This window comes from Clytia hemisphaerica, unplaced genomic scaffold (genome assembly GCF_902728285.1).
Source record: "Clytia hemisphaerica strain Z4C2 unplaced genomic scaffold, Clytia hemisphaerica genome assembly, whole genome shotgun sequence".
Classification (NCBI taxonomy): domain Eukaryota; kingdom Metazoa; phylum Cnidaria; class Hydrozoa; order Leptothecata; family Clytiidae; genus Clytia; species Clytia hemisphaerica.
The window spans coordinates 1,786,720-1,806,880 of NW_027103728.1; the positions used below are offsets into that span (position 1 = coordinate 1,786,720).

General features: G+C 34.8%; 3 protein-coding genes across 3 annotated transcripts in view; 2 read left to right on the top strand and 1 right to left on the bottom strand.

The window, feature by feature from the left end:
- The window catches only part of LOC136804983 (choline dehydrogenase, mitochondrial-like), a 291,737-nt gene extending 290,097 nt beyond the window's left edge, over positions 1–1,640 (top strand). Inside the window, exons 8-10 of the mRNA XM_067061520.1 lie at positions 185–415; positions 778–979; positions 1,088–1,640. Coding sequence (XP_066917621.1) covers positions 185–415; positions 778–979; positions 1,088–1,404 — 750 coding nt within the window. The 3' untranslated portion in view covers positions 1,405–1,640. The remainder of the gene's footprint in view (positions 1–184; positions 416–777; positions 980–1,087) is intronic.
- A 2,765-nt stretch (positions 1,641–4,405) lies between these two features.
- LOC136804995 (ciliary microtubule inner protein 2B-like) lies at positions 4,406–6,780 on the top strand. The gene is made up of 5 exons (XM_067061529.1): positions 4,406–4,556; positions 4,878–5,119; positions 5,358–5,672; positions 5,823–6,005; positions 6,633–6,780. Exons 1-5 carry the CDS (start codon positions 4,501–4,503, stop codon positions 6,701–6,703), a joined length of 867 nt encoding a protein of 288 aa, XP_066917630.1. The 5' UTR covers positions 4,406–4,500; the 3' UTR covers positions 6,704–6,780.
- Positions 6,781–7,415: 635 nt separating this feature from the next.
- LOC136804984 (hydroxyacyl-coenzyme A dehydrogenase, mitochondrial-like) lies at positions 7,416–9,622 on the bottom strand. Its single transcript, XM_067061521.1, has one exon. It carries the CDS (start codon positions 9,555–9,557, stop codon positions 8,568–8,570), a length of 990 nt encoding a protein of 329 aa, XP_066917622.1. The 5' UTR covers positions 9,558–9,622; the 3' UTR covers positions 7,416–8,567.
- Positions 9,623–20,161: the final 10,539 nt, after the last annotated feature.

The window sequence follows — 20,161 nt, forward strand, 5'->3', positions numbered from 1 at the left end:
TTTGCTGTGGTTATTTCAATAAGATTGCTGTTTTAATTAAAAAGGAAAATTTCATAATATCACAAGTAAAGGAAGAAAGCGAAAATAACTGCGGGTACCTGATTCGAATCTCATTTCAGGCGAATGATAATGTTTGGAAGGAAGTATTCATTTGCCAAAATGAATTTTTCTGTTTTTATTTCAGAGATGCACGCAACCAGTGACATTATACAAGCAGACACGTTTATGGTACATGCCGTTCATTGGTTCACAATGGTTCATGACGCGCACAGGTGATTGCGCTACCAACAGTTTGGAGACAGGTGGTTTCATCCGAAGTAGAGAAGGTGTACCTCACCCTGACATCCAAATCCACTTTCTACCGTTCGCCGTCAAAGATCACGGCCGTGTTTTCCCAGATGGTCATGCTTATCAGGTAAGCACGACATCGTTTTCAAAGTTTACCATTTGATTGCTTGCATTTTGCATTTAAAACCAAATTTCAAAACCCTTCACATTGCTGACAGTAAGCATTTTTCTAAAACAGGTAAATTCGAAAAAACAGCACGATGAAAAGCCCAATTCCAGCCTCGTTTGCAATTTTGTCCGGAATAGACATTTTAAGACCCGGGTTTCCATAATCAGCATAAAATTTCCGTTCCAACGGTGTATAACAACCCTATTCACCTTCTAGGTTAAGCAAAGATGTCTATAACTCGAGATAATGGAAAAAGGTTATACTCTGCTTCTATGCAAACGAATGCGCTCATGACTTTCTTCTTGTTTTTTTTTCTTCAGTTCCATTCAGGTACGATGCGAGAGACGAGTCTTGGAACATTGAAATTGAAATCGAGTGACCCACGTGATCATCCAATTCTCGACCCAAACTACCTGGACACCCCTGATGACATTGTAGACCTGAGGAACGCTGTCAAATTATCACGTGAAATCATGTCTCAAAAAGCTTTCGATCCTTTCCGTGGCGATGAAATGTTACCAGGTGAGTGTTGTCTTGGTGTGTAATCTTTTCATGTTTTCACACTTTGATTCTAACAGCTTTGAATGGTAAGCTCGTGACCGTTTGTACTTTTGAAATTTGCTTTTTCAGGGTCTCATGTTCAATCAGACGAAGAAATTGATGCTTTCATTCGCGAGCATGGAGATTCTGCATATCATCCTTCATGCACTTGCAAAATGGGAGCCTCTGGTGACCCCTTGGCTGTCACTGATTCCCAAACTCGTGTGCACGGACTTCGAAATCTACGGATCGTTGACGCATCTATCATGCCATCCGTTGTCAGTGGCAACTTAAACGGCCCTGTCATCATGATGGCGGAAAAAGCTGCGGATATCATCCGTGGTCGTGATCCGCTTCCCAAATCAACAGCACCCGTCTACGAAACTCCTGCTACTGGCCAACGATAATGTGATAGGTTTCCTGCAAAAGATTTAGTATCTCCTTCGTAGCATGTGTGCAAGGAGCACTATCTTTCCAAAGATGGATACAACATTAAGAATTTAGACGGTCATCTTTTTAGTTTTTTTTTTAAATTTAAATTAAATGAATTTTTTTAAGATTAAATTTTAATATATTAAATTGTTAATATTAAAATAATAATGGAGATTTTTAATTGATTACAATGAAAGAAAGAGAAAGTATATTTTTACAAAAAAATGTTCAATAAAAATAAGGCATACCGGATAAGTGGGATGGGGGAACCTGGGAACCTAAAGTGGGAACCTAAATGAACACCTGAAAAGTGGGATGGGGGAACCTAAGTGGGAACCTAAATGAACACCTGAAAAGTGGGATGGGGGAACCTAAGTGGGAACCTAAATGAACACCGGAAAAGTGGGATGGGGGAACCTAAGTGGGAACCTAAATGAACACCGGAAAAGTGGGATGGGGGAACCTAAGTGGGAACCTAAATGAACACCGGAAAAGTGGATGGGGAACCTAAGTGGGAACCTAAATGAACACCGGAAAAGTGGGATGGGGGAACCTAAGTGGGAACCTAAGTTGTTTAATTATTAATAGAATTGAAATATTTTTCTTTAAAAACAAATACATAAAGATAAGAAAGATATTATATGCAAGGAAAGAAAAAACCTTTTATCATAATAAGAACACCAGTTATTTACTTTTTACATTACGGTTCGCAAACAATAATGTTGAAAATAAAATCAAGGGAATTTATTTATTCAATTAGCTCAAAAAAGCATGTTTATTTATCAGCAGTTTTATAGTGCATCTTTGTGAAAGGTTCTTTTTAGTAAATTGACTTAATTGACTTTAAACTTTAAACTTTAAACCGTCATATCTTCAAATCTAGAAGGAATTAGAAGTTCGTTCATAGCTCGATGGATAACTTAGAGCCTCTTCTTTCTTTTGCACGGATCTAATTTGCTTGAATACAGAATCTAGTAAAACATTATTTACGATCTAGTTTTTGTTCACTCTTGATGCAATACACATTGTTTTTTATTAGCAGCTCCAATTTTCGGGTCAGGGCTGGGGTCGCTTAGCATTTAACGGATTCTAGCTCGTTTTTCTTTCTGTACCAACCAAACAGTACAGCGTGTGAATACACTTCATAATTAAAAATGTTTGATAGTAAAATAGAACATATTGCACGGCTTGCCACGTTTCAATACACATAAGCATAGATCCACGGGGGGGGGGCACTCAAGGTAAACGACCTACCGTACGTGCGGCCCTTTTTTCCAAGCTTCCCAAAGTACACTGTAAGGGTGGAAATGAGCAAAAATGAGAATAAGTGCACTCTAAGGGTTTAAAATTTGGTCAAAGGACTGGCTTTTAGAATTTCATCCGAACAAGTGTCATGTTTTAACACTGGGTAAATTTTGGAACATCAAATATGTCCATCCCTATCAGGATCTGTTCTAGAACATGTTGACCAAGAAAAAGCTCTAGGAGTGATAATCGATAGTGACCTGACCTTTGAAGCCCATATATTCAGTAAAATCAAGAAAGCTAACTCTATCGTTGGCTTGATTAGCAGGAGCTTCGAATTTCTCTCACCAGATATGTTTCGAACGCTTTTCATTGCATTTGTCAGACCCCATTTGGAATATGCACATGTAGTATGGTCTCCAAGGCTAATCAAACATATCAATGCAATCGAGGGCGTCCAACGAAGAGCTAAAAGGCTAGTTAGTTGCTATAGAAACTACTCATACGAAGATCGGCTACGACTCATCAATCTACCTAGCCTAAAGACCAGGCGGCAAGTTGGTGATATGGTGGAAGTTTTCAAGAACCTCCACATTTATGACGAGTCTATAAGATCAGAGAAATTTACTCCTCGAACACGAACACGACGTCAGCATGATTACGAGCTTCAAAGGAAATTTGCTAATGACGGTATGAGAGGCTACCAAAGCAACTCTCTTTTTTACAGAAATGTGAAACCTTGGAATGATCTAGAAGAAGATATTGTTGAAGCACCATCCTTACAAGTCTTCAAAGAGCGTTTGATAAAAGAAAGGGAGAAAAAATTTTATAAAATGTAAAATCAAAAGTTCTGTTTCATGGGAGGTCAATAGACGTGCGAAATATATTGCTATAAAAAAATAAAAAAAAAAAATAAAAAAATAAAAAAAATAAAAAATTAGGTTCCCACTTAGGTTCCCCCATCCCACTTTTCCGGTGTTCATTTAGGTTCCCACTTAGGTTCCCCCATCCCACTTTTCAGGTGTTCATTTAGGTTCCCACTTAGGTTCCCCCATCCCACATTTCCGGTGTTCATTTAGGTTCCCACTTAGGTTCCCCCATCCCACTTTTCAGGTGTTCATTTAGGTTCCCACTTTAGGTTCCCCCATCCCACTTTTCAGGTGTTCATTTAGGTTCCCACTTTAGGTTCCCCCATCCCACTTTTCAGGTGTTCATTTAGGTTCCCACTTAGGTTCCTCCATCCCACTTTTCAGGTGTTCATTTAGGTTCCCACTTTAGGTTCCCCCATCCCACTTTTCAGGTGTTCATTTAGGTTCCCACTTTAGGTTCCCCCATCCCACTTTTCAGGTGTTCATTTAGGTTCCCACTTAGGTTCCTCCATCCCACTTTTCAGGTGTTCATTTAGGTTCCCACTTTAGGTTCCCAGGTTCCCCCATCCCACTTATCCGGTATGCCTAAAAATAAAGCCTCTCTCGAGTTCTGGATACGCAGGTTTTTTGTAAGCACATGAGTCTTTGATGTTAAAAATTTAAGAACATTCTAGGAACTCTTTAGTCTTTGCAGTCTCTAATAAAGTTTTTAGGCTTAAAACCCAAAAAGTTAATACCAATAAGGGTTCAAAATTTTTTTTATAAAGAAACATGTAGAAACGTCAACAACCTTTCAATCATTTTGAAATCAAGATTTGAAGGTGACGTCAATTATTTAATCAGCTTTTTATCTGACGTCAGTTTAATTTCTTTCTTCACAAACGAGATCGGTGCTTTTCTCGACCAATTCGCTGTCTCCTTCTCTTCACCAAAAAAATCTTCAACATCACCATCAACATGATGCGCCTCAAGGAAAGCTCGTTGGAAACGAAAGAACCTCACCACATCCCAGGGTTTGTTTCATTTTTTCTTCAATCTTTTACTTTTTTTGGAAGACACCAAACACTGATTCTGGAAAATCAAAAAACTGTAGATTTCATGCATTAAACTTTGACGCTAGCCATTCTTAACTTGCACTTTTCTCAATTTTAATCCTTTATTGTCAGCTTACACAAAAATGGTTTTCCTTTGTAAATACACAAAAGAGAATTTTTTCACATTGTATATTTTTTTTGACATAAAAACCTTTGTTTGCACTACACACAAGCAAATCCATCTTTTGTATCTTTTGTAAACCATACTTTTTCCCTTCAAAATTTTTTTTCTTCCTTCAGTTACTGTGGATACATGCCGCAATTCAAATACAAAATCAGTGAAACATTCGGCAAAACGACACACGATCTTTTGACGGCACCGGAGATCAGCCGTTCCAACGGGCCTGTCTTGACGCCCTTAAAAAACAAAGATTCAGCTCGGAAGGAGAGACATGCAGCGAATAAAGGTCTCATTTGTTCACGAAATAAACAATGTGGTGGAGATCAGAAGTACGGATTGAACATGGTGCCTGGTTACACCGGTAAGATGGAGGGAGGGAGGGTTTTATACCTCCTGAAACTTTGAATGATATTTTGCGTCTATTTTGTGTTCTACAATTGAAAACCAGAATTTTGGATTTTATCATCAAAAGGAGATAACTGCACTAAGTACATTTAAGTGTCGAAAAGGTTCCACTCCCCCTTTCAAAACAAGCCACGCTATATGTTTTGGAAAATTACAAGCGCGATTCAACTTAAAATTATATAAATCCATTTCAGGGTACATACCCAAGGGACAGCATTATTTTGGTGACCGATACGCTATCTTCACGGATGAAGCCATTTCTCATATGGAGAAAGATCAACAAACGTACGTCGACCAACAGAGCGGCTTACGTTCCCTGATTAAAGAACAATGCGTTGAGAACGGGCAACGGAAACTCCCGTTAACTGCACGAACTAAGAAAACAAAGATGTACTTCCCGAAAGGCATTCAACATTCACTTTCTCCTTACACTTATAACAATGACGATCCCAGGAAATACATGCTATCTGGCTACACCGGCTTCGTTCCCAAAAGTCGTGAAACTATCGGTAGGTGTTTATTAATGTCCATTTACCTTGTTTAAACACAACTTTGAAAAAAATGTGTTTCGCTTACGCTGACTAGACATTCAAAATGTCACCCTGTATAATTTGCTATTCATTCAGCAATAAATTTGTTATTATTCTCTCTCTCTCAAGGAATGGGCTACCCTGACATCACGAAGAGAGCTCTCTGTGATTTCACTACCAAATCGTTAGAAGCCAAAGCACTTGAAAAAACACCCGTCGTTATTCGAAGAGCGCAGAAAAAACAAATTGATACAAAACCCATCTACATTCATGATTCTGGAATGGTTCCACACTACACTGGACATGTGCCAGGTACTCCCTTTCAACTCTTTCAAATTTCTTTCCAAACAGAATTAGGTCTTTACCCTATGAAAATAAATATCCTGAGTGAACTAGCTCAAGCAAGGAGCCTTTTGTATTTACAGTAGAGTTTTGTCAAATGACTTGCTTGTATTTTATTTTCTGAGAACTGATTTTGACGAAAAAGTTGGGTAGATGTATTATTTTGCATGTGAAATAAGTTTTGATGTTATTTTTGAAAATCGTTAACAAATTTATTTTGAAAGTCGTAATACTTTTCAGGGTTTAGGTTTTTTTGAGCCAATCATATTCCTTTATTGTATCCGTTAATAAAGATCATTAGTAGGATGTCAGTTATTGTTGGAGTTCTTTCAGCGGGTCATCATTTCAATTAAAGTGGCACCATCATATCTTTAGAGCTGCTAATTAAATTTTAATTGGGTCTTTTTCTAAATAGCATGAAATCGATTAAAAACCACTCGGCTGTCATTTGAATTCGTGGTAAATTCGTTTTGCAATACCTACTTGCTTAAAACTTTTACTTTAAAAAATCAGGCCTAATGAAGGTTGTTAACCCTATGAAAAACTATTTTGAAAATGTCAAGAACTTATATAATACGTTCTTTTTTCATTTTACAGGTGAGAAGTTTCGATTTGGAAGAACTTTTGGTTATAGCACCACCAATGCTGTCAACAAAACTAAAATATGAAACTGGATAAAATGACATGATATTCAAGACTAGTTATTATTTACCGAATGAAAAGAACGCAAATGATTGGTGCACAAACTTTCAGCTCTCTTTCTCTCTACCCGTCTAGAATCTTTCGAATTTTTCATATGCAGGATCTGTATCAGTCCTGTATCTACAATCATCGTCGAAATATATTGATATTTAATGTATTTTAACGTTTTTTCAGAATTTAAAGTTCGGGCGAGAATTGCTATTTTAGCACTTCCACTTTCTTTCATTGAATATTTCGATTTTAGAGGGGTTTGGTGGCTTCTAGGCTTTATTCCAAGCCTTATTCGAGCAAATTTGAGCTTTTAAATCCTGAAATCCTAAGGTTCTAAGTCACAAGTCTCATGTTAAAACTCAGAGTTAAAACTCTACTTTCCAATCCAACTGTAGTTTAAGGCGCTTAAAAATCAATTGTGGTGTTTAAAATTACACCGGGAACTCCCCTTTGTCTCAAATATTTTGTAGATGATTGTAGGTCTAAGTAAGTACTATATCAACAAAATATTAAACTTTGAGAATATACAAAGCAAAAATAATAATGTAATGATAACTTTGCTAAAAGAGCTCAAAGGGTTTTTTGTAAAAGATTTTTGTCTTATACAGCATAAAATATGACTACTCTCAGGACAGCAAACAAAGACTAAAAAGAATAAGATTAAAACAAAAATAATGAGACATTGGATCATTTGTCATTTTTATGAAATTCTTTTTTGATGAAATTTAAAAAAAATATATCAACTAAATCACTAAAAACCTCAGATAATCGATTTTAAAAATTTTTATCGTGCCTTTTGAAAATTTTCAAGGAGTTTCACAGGTTCATTTTCACTATCATCAAAGACCCTTAAACATTGAAAAATGTTTTTTTGAAAATTATTTTTGAAACAACTTGCTCTACTAAAAGCCTGACGAACACTTGTAAATTTAAGCTCCAAATGATACTAAAGGGTGAATTTTTGCAGAGATTAAATTTCTTGGCAGTGTCATCCAAGAAATTAAGTCAAATTAATTTTAAAATATTACCTGGCATCGGAGAAGCGCTAATAATGCATACTTCAACAACCAGTATGTATAAATTGGAAGTAAAAAGAAACAAAACCATGAAAATATTGTCTCCTGATAATACCATTTGCTAAATTTAGTCCCCGCAAAATCCTAAAATTTTGCAGATGAGCTTGACTGCAAAATTTAATCCCCACAAAAATTTATCCCATTTGTAGTATTGAACAATCAACCTGCAACCTTGACATCCTTTAAAAAAAATTGTCGTATTCTTAATCATGATGTCATTTTGAATTATGAAAAATCTTAAGCATTTTAAACAACAACATACAGTAACTTGGTCTAATGTCGACACCCCTCCTCTAATTCCGACACCCTTTTTATCAGCTGATATTTATAGAAAGGTTGAAACTGTTTTTCTTTGCTTAGTGGTCAGAGAGAAATAATCCTTTTTCCAATCAGTGATTCAAGCTTTAATATTATTCCTTTCTCTAAAGAAGGGTGTCAGAATTAAATGAGGGATGTCCATATTAGACCAACTCACGGTACTACTGTATCATCAATATAAGTGCGCACTAAACAATTTCTTATGTCATTATTTTGATGTTAATGATGCTAGAGTTTTTCATTACTCAAAAAAATAAATGTAGAAATGGGAGGCTGGTATTTCAAGTGACATGAAAAATAACCATTTTTTCATACCAATGAAATCTGCAGTGCAGGAAACTTTACAACTGTTATTACCGTCTCAATAACATTGTATATAAAGTAATGTGACAAGTGTGTTAAGGAGTTATTTTGAGATTAAGAAATGTATTTTTAAAGTTTTGTCTCAGTTTCCATATTTATAAAATCCTTCACCAGATTTTCGACCAAACTTTCCATCCTCAACAAGTTTATTCAAAGTGTCATTAGGATTGAACAAAATATTTTCAGGGAATTTAGAATGCCAACCATCAATGATAAATTTTGTTGTGTCAAGACCAACATAATCTGCAAGTTCAAAGGGTCCCATTGGATAACCTGCACCAAGTTTCATCGCTGTATCAACATCCTCTGCACTTGCTTCACCTCTCTCAACCATTCGCATTGCTTCCATCATGTACGGAACAAGTAGACGATTGACAATGAATCCCGGTGTATCACGGCAAACAACTGGTGCTTTACCAAGATCTTTTGAAAATTGAAAGAGAGAATCAAAAGTTTCTGAAGAAGTGTGTTCTGTTTTGATAACCTCCACAAGCTTCATCATAGGGACAGGGTTGAAAAAGTGTAGTCCACCAAATTGGTCTTTGCGAGAAGTGGCTTCAGAAATTTCAGTAATTGAAAGTGATGACGTGTTTGATGTAAACAAACAGGTTTTAGGTGCAACCGCATCAATCTGTTTGAACAACTTTTGCTTGATTACCATATTCTCAGTGATAGCTTCAATAACTAAATCAGCATCAGCACAAGCTTCCTCCACAACTCTGTTTGTTTTAATTTTGTTTAAAATTTCCTGAACAAACTTGGCAGATCCTTTTCTCTCATTTGGGAATTTCTTCTTTGTTATGCGATCAAGGGATTTGGTGATCATCACCATACATTTTTGCAAATATTCATCCTCAGCATCAACAATGGTAACATTGAAATCATTTTGGGCAGCAACTTGAGCAATGCCTCCGCCCATCAACCCTCCTCCAATAATGGTGACATTTTTAATCTCGTGTTTTGGAGCTGGCTGCTCCTCACTGAAATTCTTTGTAGACAAAACAAAGGTTCTTGTTTGACTTCGAAATAATGGACTAGCTTGAGTCAATACCTTTTGAAAGCGTCTTAGCATCTTGAAAAATAGTCAGCAAGATCTTGAAAACTTTGTTTGTGATTTCTGTTCGCTTCGCTTTCTACTGTTCCAACCGGAGTGAAATTCCATACGGAGTTGAACTCCGAATAGCCCCGTGGAACCGGAGTAAGACATCGTATAGTCTTTTGTTCAACTCCGGTTAGTAATAGTGACTCCATCGCAGATGGTAATAAGAAAACGAAAGTAAAAAAAATGGTGCATTTTATAGATAAAGTCCACGAAGATATTTTGCAGCAAAGATATCCAACAACTCCTGATCGTCTGAGAATGATAAAAAATGGAATTAGCTGTCCCTTTTACACGAATGAAAAAGGTATAGTATTGATTTAATTAAGGGATAAATTTGTCATCTTTTGCTCCTTTCATTTGGTGCCACTTGGCTATATAATAATTCCATTTTAAAAGGTCAATAATCAAGTGTGACTGATAGGAAGATATTTCTGGAGATGTCAAGAGGTTTTCAAGGAGCTTAATGCACTTTGTAATACCTGCTGATGAACTTTGTAATAGAAATTGACTCTTTTGTTATAGTAGTTAAGAAGTCTCTGCATTGAATTGCTTTACATGGGCGTGGGAGAGAAAGGAATAATAAAGAGGGGAAAATTGTCCCCTCCCTGCCCACTAACTGCAATTAACGATTAATTGCACTCCTCTTGCTTAATAAACTGACGATTATCAGAACCAAGCGATATCCAATTCATTTACACAATGCCAGGGGAGCCCATAATTTGATATAATCAATTATTACAAACAATCTTTTTTCCAGCCTATGGTTGTACGTCTGATTGAGGAGAATTGAATGATATTGGACAAACCCCTGACAAACCTCTGGATACAAACTATGAAGAGTATAAAAGAGACTTGGGTGGAAAACAGTTGTTAAGATAAGGAAAGTTGTTCCTGGCGGGAGTCTTGGTTTCATGTTCCTGGTACTAACAATCCAGCCGATGCTCCTACTAGACCTGTTGAGGATTTTGTTGCTCTTTTTCAAGATATATAAGTGGCTTTCTGGCCCTTCCTTTCTTTTTAACCTTGACATTGACTATGACAAAGGACGTGACAGTGAAAACGAAACACCAAACGACACACAAGTACAAAGTAGACGTACTGAGACGTACTGACACTAACGTTTTAACTGTGACTTCAGATAAGAAAGTTACTCTGCGTGATGTAATCGATTTCTCTCGTCATGGATCATTACGTAAGCTTGTCAATGTTGTATATAGCTTTCGTTCTTTGTTTCAAACATTGGAAAAAGAACATTGCAAGGGTGATTACACACGTGTGGTGAAATTAAATATTGAATTTCCACATGATTGCTGAACCAATTTTTTTTCTTGAAAACTGTTTTAGAAATAGGATGACAGTTCCATCTTCAGCTAGCTCTTCTACCATTTTATGGTAGGTGGATGGAGGGCTTTGATATTATTTTTTAATTTAAATTTTATTAATAAAAATAAATTTTCTTAACTACCCTTTAACAATTTAGCTATCTCCGGCTAGAAAAATATCTTTGTGCCCTAACAACTCTTTTGTTCTCTTTCTCTATTAATTAAATAATTTTTGGTTATTATGTATACCAAGAATGGCCAAATACCTTTCTTCTTAAAATGAAGATGTTATATACCAAATGTTTTCTATTTATTTCATGCAAATTGTAAACCCAGGAAAATTTTCAAAAAATTTTGTACATGACATATATATATTATATATTAATCTAAAATAAACAACATATGTCAAAATGTTGATAAATCATATACATCTTTTTGTTTTTATCACTCATCTTATACACATTCTTTAGCAGAAGCCATTTCAAGTGATAATAAACTATCAAATCTAAGGTTTTATTTTGTAAGCTTTTCATTTTAGAGAATAGGTTTGTTTTTACAGTACTTTTTTTCTTTTCTTGGCTGTTTTCAAATCATGATTCATCATACAATTAATTATTGATAACCTTTTAATCCATCAGATTATTATTTCTTTAGGTATGGATCTTGAAAAACACCAACAGCTTTTTAGCGAATGGTTGTTAAAGAACACAAAAACAAATTCGAAAACTATTTCAAAAGAAAAATATGACTTAATTGTCGAGTTTTTGAATGTAAGGAAGGCTAATGGTGATGTCAGTAACTTTCCGAGAAATCTCAAGGACTATATCAATAAACATAAACTGAGAATAATGTCCTACGCACCTCTACAAATTGTCAATAGGGTATACAAAGAGGTGAATTATGATGTAAGTAAGAAAGGACTTATGTATACTGTGTAATTTTAAAGCTTAAAAAATGATGTTTAAGTACTTTGGGGCCGTCCACATAGTACGTACGCACCAAAATGTCGAAAATCGAGTACCCCCTGTACGCAAGCATACGCTTTTGAGAAGACACCCCCTCCCCCTTAGTGCGTACCGTACGTACTATGTGGACGGCCCCTTTATCAATCTCGATGGTTAGACTTTAAAAAATCACTCACTTTTAAATATTCCACTATATACATACACACTAATTTCACAGGGCAAACAGGTGTTAACTGATACATCAGATTATAAAAGATGCATAGGGTCTGCAAAAATTATTTCCATGAGGGAGATTGAAGAACATTCAACTTTTTGAAAGTCAAAACTACGCTGCTAATATTTAGTTCTACTTCCCTTGTTTTTAGTTAGAAAGTGTTTTCTTTTTTCTTTCAGAAAAGGCTTTACAAGAATGACCCTCCATTCACGGAACAATTCAAACTGGTTGCTACAACAGAGGATCTTTATCAAATAATTTTCAGCAACCATTGTATTGAAACGATCCACTCTGGCATATTAAAAACATATAAAGCAGTTTGTATTTTAAAATTTTGATAAGAAATTTATTCAGACAATAGCTACAAACACTAATGTCTGACCTTTAATGCTTAAAAAATTATATTTAAGTACTTTGGGGCCATCCGCATAGAACATACCCACCAAAATGTCGAAAATTTAATTTTTCATTAGGATAAGAAGTCTTTATAGGTAGAGCTCTGGGCATATTTAATTTCCAAGAGACAAGAAACTTTTGTTTTGCAATGGATTTTGCATTATATATTGAATAATGTTATATCAAACAGAACAAAAACGTTTTGATTTCAAAATGCAATTTAGTTAGTTTTGAAAAAACACATCCTATTCATAGGATTAGGTACATTGTAGTCTTGAACGTTTTCTGTTCATTCAATATTTCAGGTGTGTAGGATGTATTGCAACATATCTCGTGATGTAGTCAGTGCTTGGATCAACTTATGTCCAATATGCAATCTTGCTGCAGTTCAATTCAATAAAGCACCACTTCTGCCAATGATCCCAAAAGGTTTTTTAGAAAGACTCCAGGTAGGATTGTATCTTTATGGTCCTGTTTTCTGCAGTTTTTGTATTTTTGAGGCTTGAAATGAATTTGCTTGCTTCTTTAAATGTAGTGACTACATTTACAGTGATTTAATATGGAATTCGTTTTTAGGTTTATTCGATACTTCGAAAAGGTTTAAAAAGATGAATTTGACTTTAATTGCTACCTTAATAAGGGAACTAATTTTTGCGGGAACTAATTTCCGCTAAAGGAAGGTACATGGAGAGAATCTTTTAAAGGAAAATGAAGCTCATTTCATTTCACAATTCAGGCTCAATAGAACAGAATAGAAACTTATTAATAACTTCTTTGTTTGTAGATTGACTTAATTGACATGCAGACTAAACCATCAGGAAGTTTTAAATATATTGGTCATGTTGCAGATCATTTTTCGAAATTCCGTGTTGTGTTCGCACTCCCAACAAAGCATGCAATACAGGTTGTGGAGCAGCTGAATAATCGTGTTTTTTGCTACTTTGGCCTTCCTTCCATATTTCATAGTGATAACGGGAGGGAGTTTGTCAATGACATAATAACGGCAACAATTTTAATCTGGCCCGGCATCTGTTCAATTGTTAATGGTGGTGTTCGGCATAGCCAATCTCAAGGAAATGTTGAACAAGGCAACGCAACTATTGAACGGATGATCAGCAAAAAGATTCACGAAACTGGTCAGAAAAATTGGCACGATTGGCTTCCTCAAATACAATGTAAAGTTGAGGTTTACAAAAATAAATTTAGACTGTGAAATAACCCATGTTCGTTCGTTTCTTAGTTACTATTTTATAGTTACCAGCTTTCTTTCTCTTTGTAGGTTCATGAAAGTATAACTTTGGTGTATTATGTTAGGCTACTTGCATTACACTAAGTTTTTTGTTGTATAGCATGAGTTGAAGGTTTATTTATATAGATTTTTTGTTTATTATATATTAATTTGAATTTTAGATAATAAGAATTACATATCAATTATGTGGACTTTTTCTGGCTTTTTGAAAAGTTTCAGACTAGACAAGTAGGTAAAGAATACCTTTTTAAAATTTTGATTCTATTTTAGTTGCCTTGAATACAACAGTGGTTAGGAGTACGAAAAAGACACCTTACGAAATAGTTTTTGGACAAATCCCAAACTGTCATTTGTCTTCGCTAACAACCCAATCTGGACCTATTGATATTGATGAAGTTCAGGATATTATCCAAGACGACGATGGGCCTGAAGATGATATTGATTTTGAGGTTGCTGAATCCAAATTCTTAAAAATGCAACAACACGCTCCAACATCTTCCACCATTAATCAATGTAATTATTTAAATGTTTAGTTGCTTTTGATTGAAGTATCATTTCATAAAAAAGCAACTACATTTTTAGTTTATTAAAAACCCATCCAATGTTATTAACTAAAAATGTCTTTTCCAGGTTTTGGAATGGATAACACTAAAATTAAAGTTAATTTAGCAAAGAATTTTTATGTTTTTGTCTACTTGTTGTCCCCTATTGAAAGTTCATAAGACATCAACAGTGCACAGGTCAACACCACCACTGGCTGTACTCTTAGGTGCCAAATAAACGGCCCCCCCCCCGTTTGTTAATTTTTCGAAAGTTTTCCAACCCCCCCCCGTTTATTCGTTTTTTTCTTTTCTATTTGTAGCACCAACATCCAAAACTCAAATGACACCGTCCAAGATTCATGTCAACACCACTGTTAACTGTAATTATTTACTTTTGTTATCATTGGGGTTTGAATTTAATTCACAATTTTCAACTCGTTGAAAAATTATTTTCAACCAATAAAGGTGTGTTTTTTCTTTTCTATTTGTAGCACCAACATCGAAAACTCAAAGGACAACTGGGATTCATGTCAACACCACTGTTAACTGTAATTATTTACTTTTGATATCATTGGGCTTTGAGTTTAACTCACAATTTTCAACTCATTGAAAAATTATCTTCAATCGTTAAAGGTGTTTTTCTTTTCTATTTGTAGCACCAACATCCAAAACTCAAAGGACAACAGGGATTCATGTCAACACCACTGCCAACTGTAATTATTTACTTTTTTTATCATTGGGGTTTTAATTTAATTCACAATTTTCAATTCGTTGAAAAATTATATTCAACCGATAAAGGTGTTTTTCTTTTCTATTTGTAGCACCAACATCGAAAACTCAAAGGACAACTGGGATTCATGTCAACACCACTGTTAACTGTAATTATTTACTTTTGATATCATTAGGCTTTGAATTTATCTCGCAATTTTCAACTCATTGAAAAATTATATTCAACCGATAAAGGTGTTTTTCTTTTCTATTTGTAGCACCAACATCCAAAACTCAAAGGACAACAGGGATTCATGTCAACACCACTGCCAACTGTAATTATTTACTTTTTTTATCATTGGGGTTTGAATTTATCTCGCAATTTTCAACTCATTGAAAAATTATCTTCAATCGTTAAAGGTGTTTTTTCTTTTCTATTTGTAGCACCAACATCCAAAACTCAAATGACACCCAAGATTCATGTCAACACCACTGTTAACTGTAATTATTTACTTTTGATATCATTAGGCTTTGAATTTATCTCGCAATTTTCAACTCGTTGAAAAATTATCTTCAATCGTTAAAGGTGTTTTTCTTTTTTATTTGTAGCACCAACATCCAAAACTCAAATGACACCCAAGATTCATGTCAACACCACTGTTAACTGTAATTATTTACTTTTGTTTTCATTGGCGTTTAATTTTATAACTTTCCATTTTCTAATCAATTTAAAAGTGTTTGTCATTCTGTTATGTTAATGATTTTGCTTTCTTTTTGTAGCACGAACATTGAAAACTAAAACAACTTCCACGATGCCCGTTAAAACCAACACTAAACGTAATTGTTTACTTTCATTATCGTTAGGGTTTTGAAAAAATTAATTTTTATTCTGTTTAGATTTCTTTATTTGTTTTCTATTAGTTTTGCATCATTGAAAGCTCAGTCATCGGCAATACATGTCAATGCCAGTACACAATGTAATTGTTTTACCTTTCCTTTATTGTTATTGTTCATTAGTTGAATTTAACGTTTTATGAATTGCATTTAGTGAAATCGCCGTTAAAAGACTTGGATTTGCCCACTTGGGGGTGTAAAGCCAACCACAATGGAAAAGTAGTGAAAATGACCAATACCTGTCCAGTTGATTGTTGGATCAGCATAGTTAAAGCTGCTCTATATCACAGTCCTCTTTTTTTAGCGCATCCCTCCTTTCCGGAAAATTTCAAATCTTTTGTTGAATTTGTCAGTGCAGGCTTGTACAACGACGTAAGGCTTCAAATAGCTCTTTCAAACCGAACGCCAATAGTAAATGGAACGTTTGATTTGTGGGGAAATGAACTCAGCACTTTCTTTAAGTTCGCGGCTTATGATTACGAATCTGAGTGTGACAGTCCTTACTGTCCTGAGCCCAAACTTAAAATTCCTCAGTCAGACAACCCTTCATTTAACCCAACAATAGAAGAATCATTTCTGGTTCAAGTTGAGAATTGGTTCACGGTTGGATCTACATTTAAGTGCAAGAAAGAAATGAAGACTCCAACGAAATGCATGATATATACCTTTTGGGGCAAAAGAACTAACGGGTCAGTATTTGGAATAATGAGGTTATTACGATTTTCATTATATACATAGCTTTGAAGTTTGTAGATCAGGTAGAGTTGCTAATTCGCCATATGCCATTACTTTGATGATGAAAAAATTCGATTTTTTCCCTTTCAAGACATTTGTTTACTTTAAGAAGTGTCACAATGTAGTTTTAGTTTTCAAACTGTAAAATTTTTAAACTTTTCATTCTCAGAGAGCCCGTCGCTCAATGCAATGGTAGACGCACCCTTTCGTCAAAGAAGTTTAAATTATTCCCAGGGCTGGTTCCTGTTCAAATTGTTCAAATTGCTCCCAATCCTACACCAAATGTCGATGGCTCTCTTCCGACACTGAAAGTTTCAACAAAGAACATTCCGAATCATTTTACGATCTGTAAAGACAACAAAACACACAGGTTGATATCCCATAATTATATACAGAGATATTTTTCATGAAAATCTTTTTTATACAGATACACTTTTATGAAAACTTCTTTTTCTTGATTAGCTGCTACTTCAAAGCGAATTAAGAGGTATTATGATTCTAATTTGAAATGTAACCATTCTATCTATTTTAGAGTTACGGAAACTGAAAAATAGCATTGTTCTACATAATTTTACAGTGTGTCCCAAATAAAGCAGTCAGTTTTATATAATTTATATTTATTTATATAAAGTCTTCTCAATTTATTCACAAGCTAACTAATTACTCTCATTATTTTTCCTTTGTACAACGCTGACGATTACGATTCACTTGAGAATTAAGAAGGTATACTGAATGGAATAAAAGAAAGTAATTTACAATCATAATTTCCATCACACTCATGGAAATGCGTTATGGGGATTTTTGTATATAGTAGAATACTGACCACTTTATTTGGGACACACTGTATGTTATTTTGTAAAATTAAGATTTGTAACATTTCAGATTCGACATAGTTGGTTTCACGTTGTATAGCCAGAGAAGAGGGCACTATAATTCGAAGTTGTTTCTGAACAGCAAATGGTTTCTTCATGATGGCTTGGGACCAGTATGGCGTGAATTTCCACGGGATCAGACTTATGAGGATTTCAATCCGACCTACGCAATTTATAGTAAGTAATATACATCTCATTGCATCCAACAATGGACGTTAAATCGTGCAGTAGCAGTAAGTATAAGGATTGAAGCGGATGTTAGCGTTTTAAGAACATCGTAAGAACATTTAAGCCTAAAAAATTCAAAAAATTAAGAACAGCCCAGTCTGAGCCAAAATTTACTGGTTCTTATAAAAAAAAGCGTGTAATGTTCTCAAACATTTACTAATTTTGTTAACTTTATTTTGTATATACGTATTGTTCTTGTTATTTCTAATATTTTAGTCTGTGTAACATTGAAACGTCTGATAATAACGTTAAATGTGCAATATGTTTCTTTTTTTTCATTTTTCCAGAAACTTCGATTATATCATCAACTACAAGTCCTTTGGCAACGAAAGCTAGTAGAATTGGGACTGAAAATGGTATTAAATTACTTCAAGTAGGAGTCTCAACGGTCTGGGGTATTTTTTTCATTTTATTAGTATTTTATTTAGTTTGGTTTTAGAAAACCTCAAGTTTTACACATGCCCTATGGTCTAGTTGCAGAAATATCCTTAATACTCTGAAAAAGTCGCTAAATAATTCGATGTTTCTTTTTCCCTATTTTTCTCTCAATAGTGAGGTAACAAATTTATCAATTTCAATTTTCTTCCATATAGACACTGCTCATACACTTGCAACTGACGGTATTATTCCTTTCCCGACATCAAAGCGAATTGAAGATAGTATGAGTTTTTATTTAGCTTTTATAAGAATGCTTGTTCTTCTCCTTCACAAGATTAAAGAAGTCCATTCTTTCATAAAACTTTATTGTAAAGTTAATGACGGACCGAAATTTATGTTTTGTAGACGATTTGGTCTTCAACAGAGAACCATTCTCAGTACAATAAGAAATAGAAATTGATTGATCCACATGATTCTTTTCATAGAATGCTTCTTTTAACTCAACACCAACACTGTATTTGTTATATATTACCGTATTTTGTTATAATTTAGGCGAGTTTCCTGTACAAAAACACACAGCACCAACATCACCAAAAAGAAGAAAAATTAGAGATGACGTTTTTGAAAACTTGGTGAAGAATGGTAAAAAAATGCAGGAGAAATACTCAAAAACAAAGAGAATCACAGTGGCTGACTTCAAAGTCAAAGATACAGTCGGTGTAGAAGTTCCTAAGAACGATCGCCATGCTGTTGATCAAAGGAGAATTCCTATACTCCGTATAGGTAATAGAAATGTTATAAGATGCTCTGTGTTACACTTGTTACACTCCGTATGGGTAATAGAAATGTTATAAGTGTTCTATGTTACACTTGTCATACTCCGTATAGGTGATAGAAATGTTATAAGTGTTCTATGTTACACTTGTCACACTCCGTATAGGTAATAGAAATGTTATTAGTGTTCTATGTTACACTTGTCATACTCCGTATACTATAAGATGCTCTGTGTTACACTTGTCATACTCCGTATAGGTAATAGAAATGTTATAAGGTGCTCTGTGTTACACTTGTCACACTCCGTATAGGTAATAGAAATGTTATAAGATGCTCTATGTTACACTTGCCACACTCCGTATAGGTAATAGAAATGTTATAAGATGCTCTGTGTTACACTTGTTACACTCCGTATAGGTAATAGAAATGTTATTAGATGCTCTATGTTGCACTTGTCTCACTCCGTATAGGTGATAGAAATGTTATTAGATGCTCTATGTTGCACTTGTCATACTCCGTATAGGTAATAGAAATGTTATAAGGTGCTCTGTGTTACACTTGTCACACTCCGAATAGGCTAGAAATGTTATAAGATGCTCTATGTTACACTTGCCACACTCCGTATAGGTAATAGAAATGTTATAAGATGCTCTGTGTTACACTTGTTACACTCCGTATAGGTAATAGAAATGTTATTAGATGCTCTATGTTGCACTTGTCTCACTCCGTATAGGTGATAGAAATGTTATTAGATGCTCTATGTTGCACTTGTCATACTCCGTATAGGTAATAGAAATGTTATAAGGTGCTCTGTGTTACACTTGTCACACTCCGTATAGGCTAGAAATGTTATAAGATGCTCTATGTTACACTTGCCACACTCCGTATAGGCTAGAAATGTTATAAGATGCTCTATGTTACACTTGCCACACTCCCTATAGGTAATAGAAATGTTATAACTGTTCTATGTTACACTTGTTACACTCCGTATAGGTAATAGAAATGTTATTAGATGCTCTATGTTGCACTTGTCTCACTCCGTATAGGTGATAGAAATGTTATAAGATGCTCTGTGTTACACTTGTTACACTCCGTATAGGCTAGAAATGTTATAAGATGCTCTATGTTACACTTGCCACACTCCGTATAGGTGATAGAAATGTTATAAGTGTTTTATGTTACACTTGTCACACTCCGTATAGGTAATAGAAATGTTATTAGATGCTCTGTGTTACACTTGTTACACTCCGTATAGGTAATAGAAATGTTATAAGTGTTCTATGTTACACTTGCCACA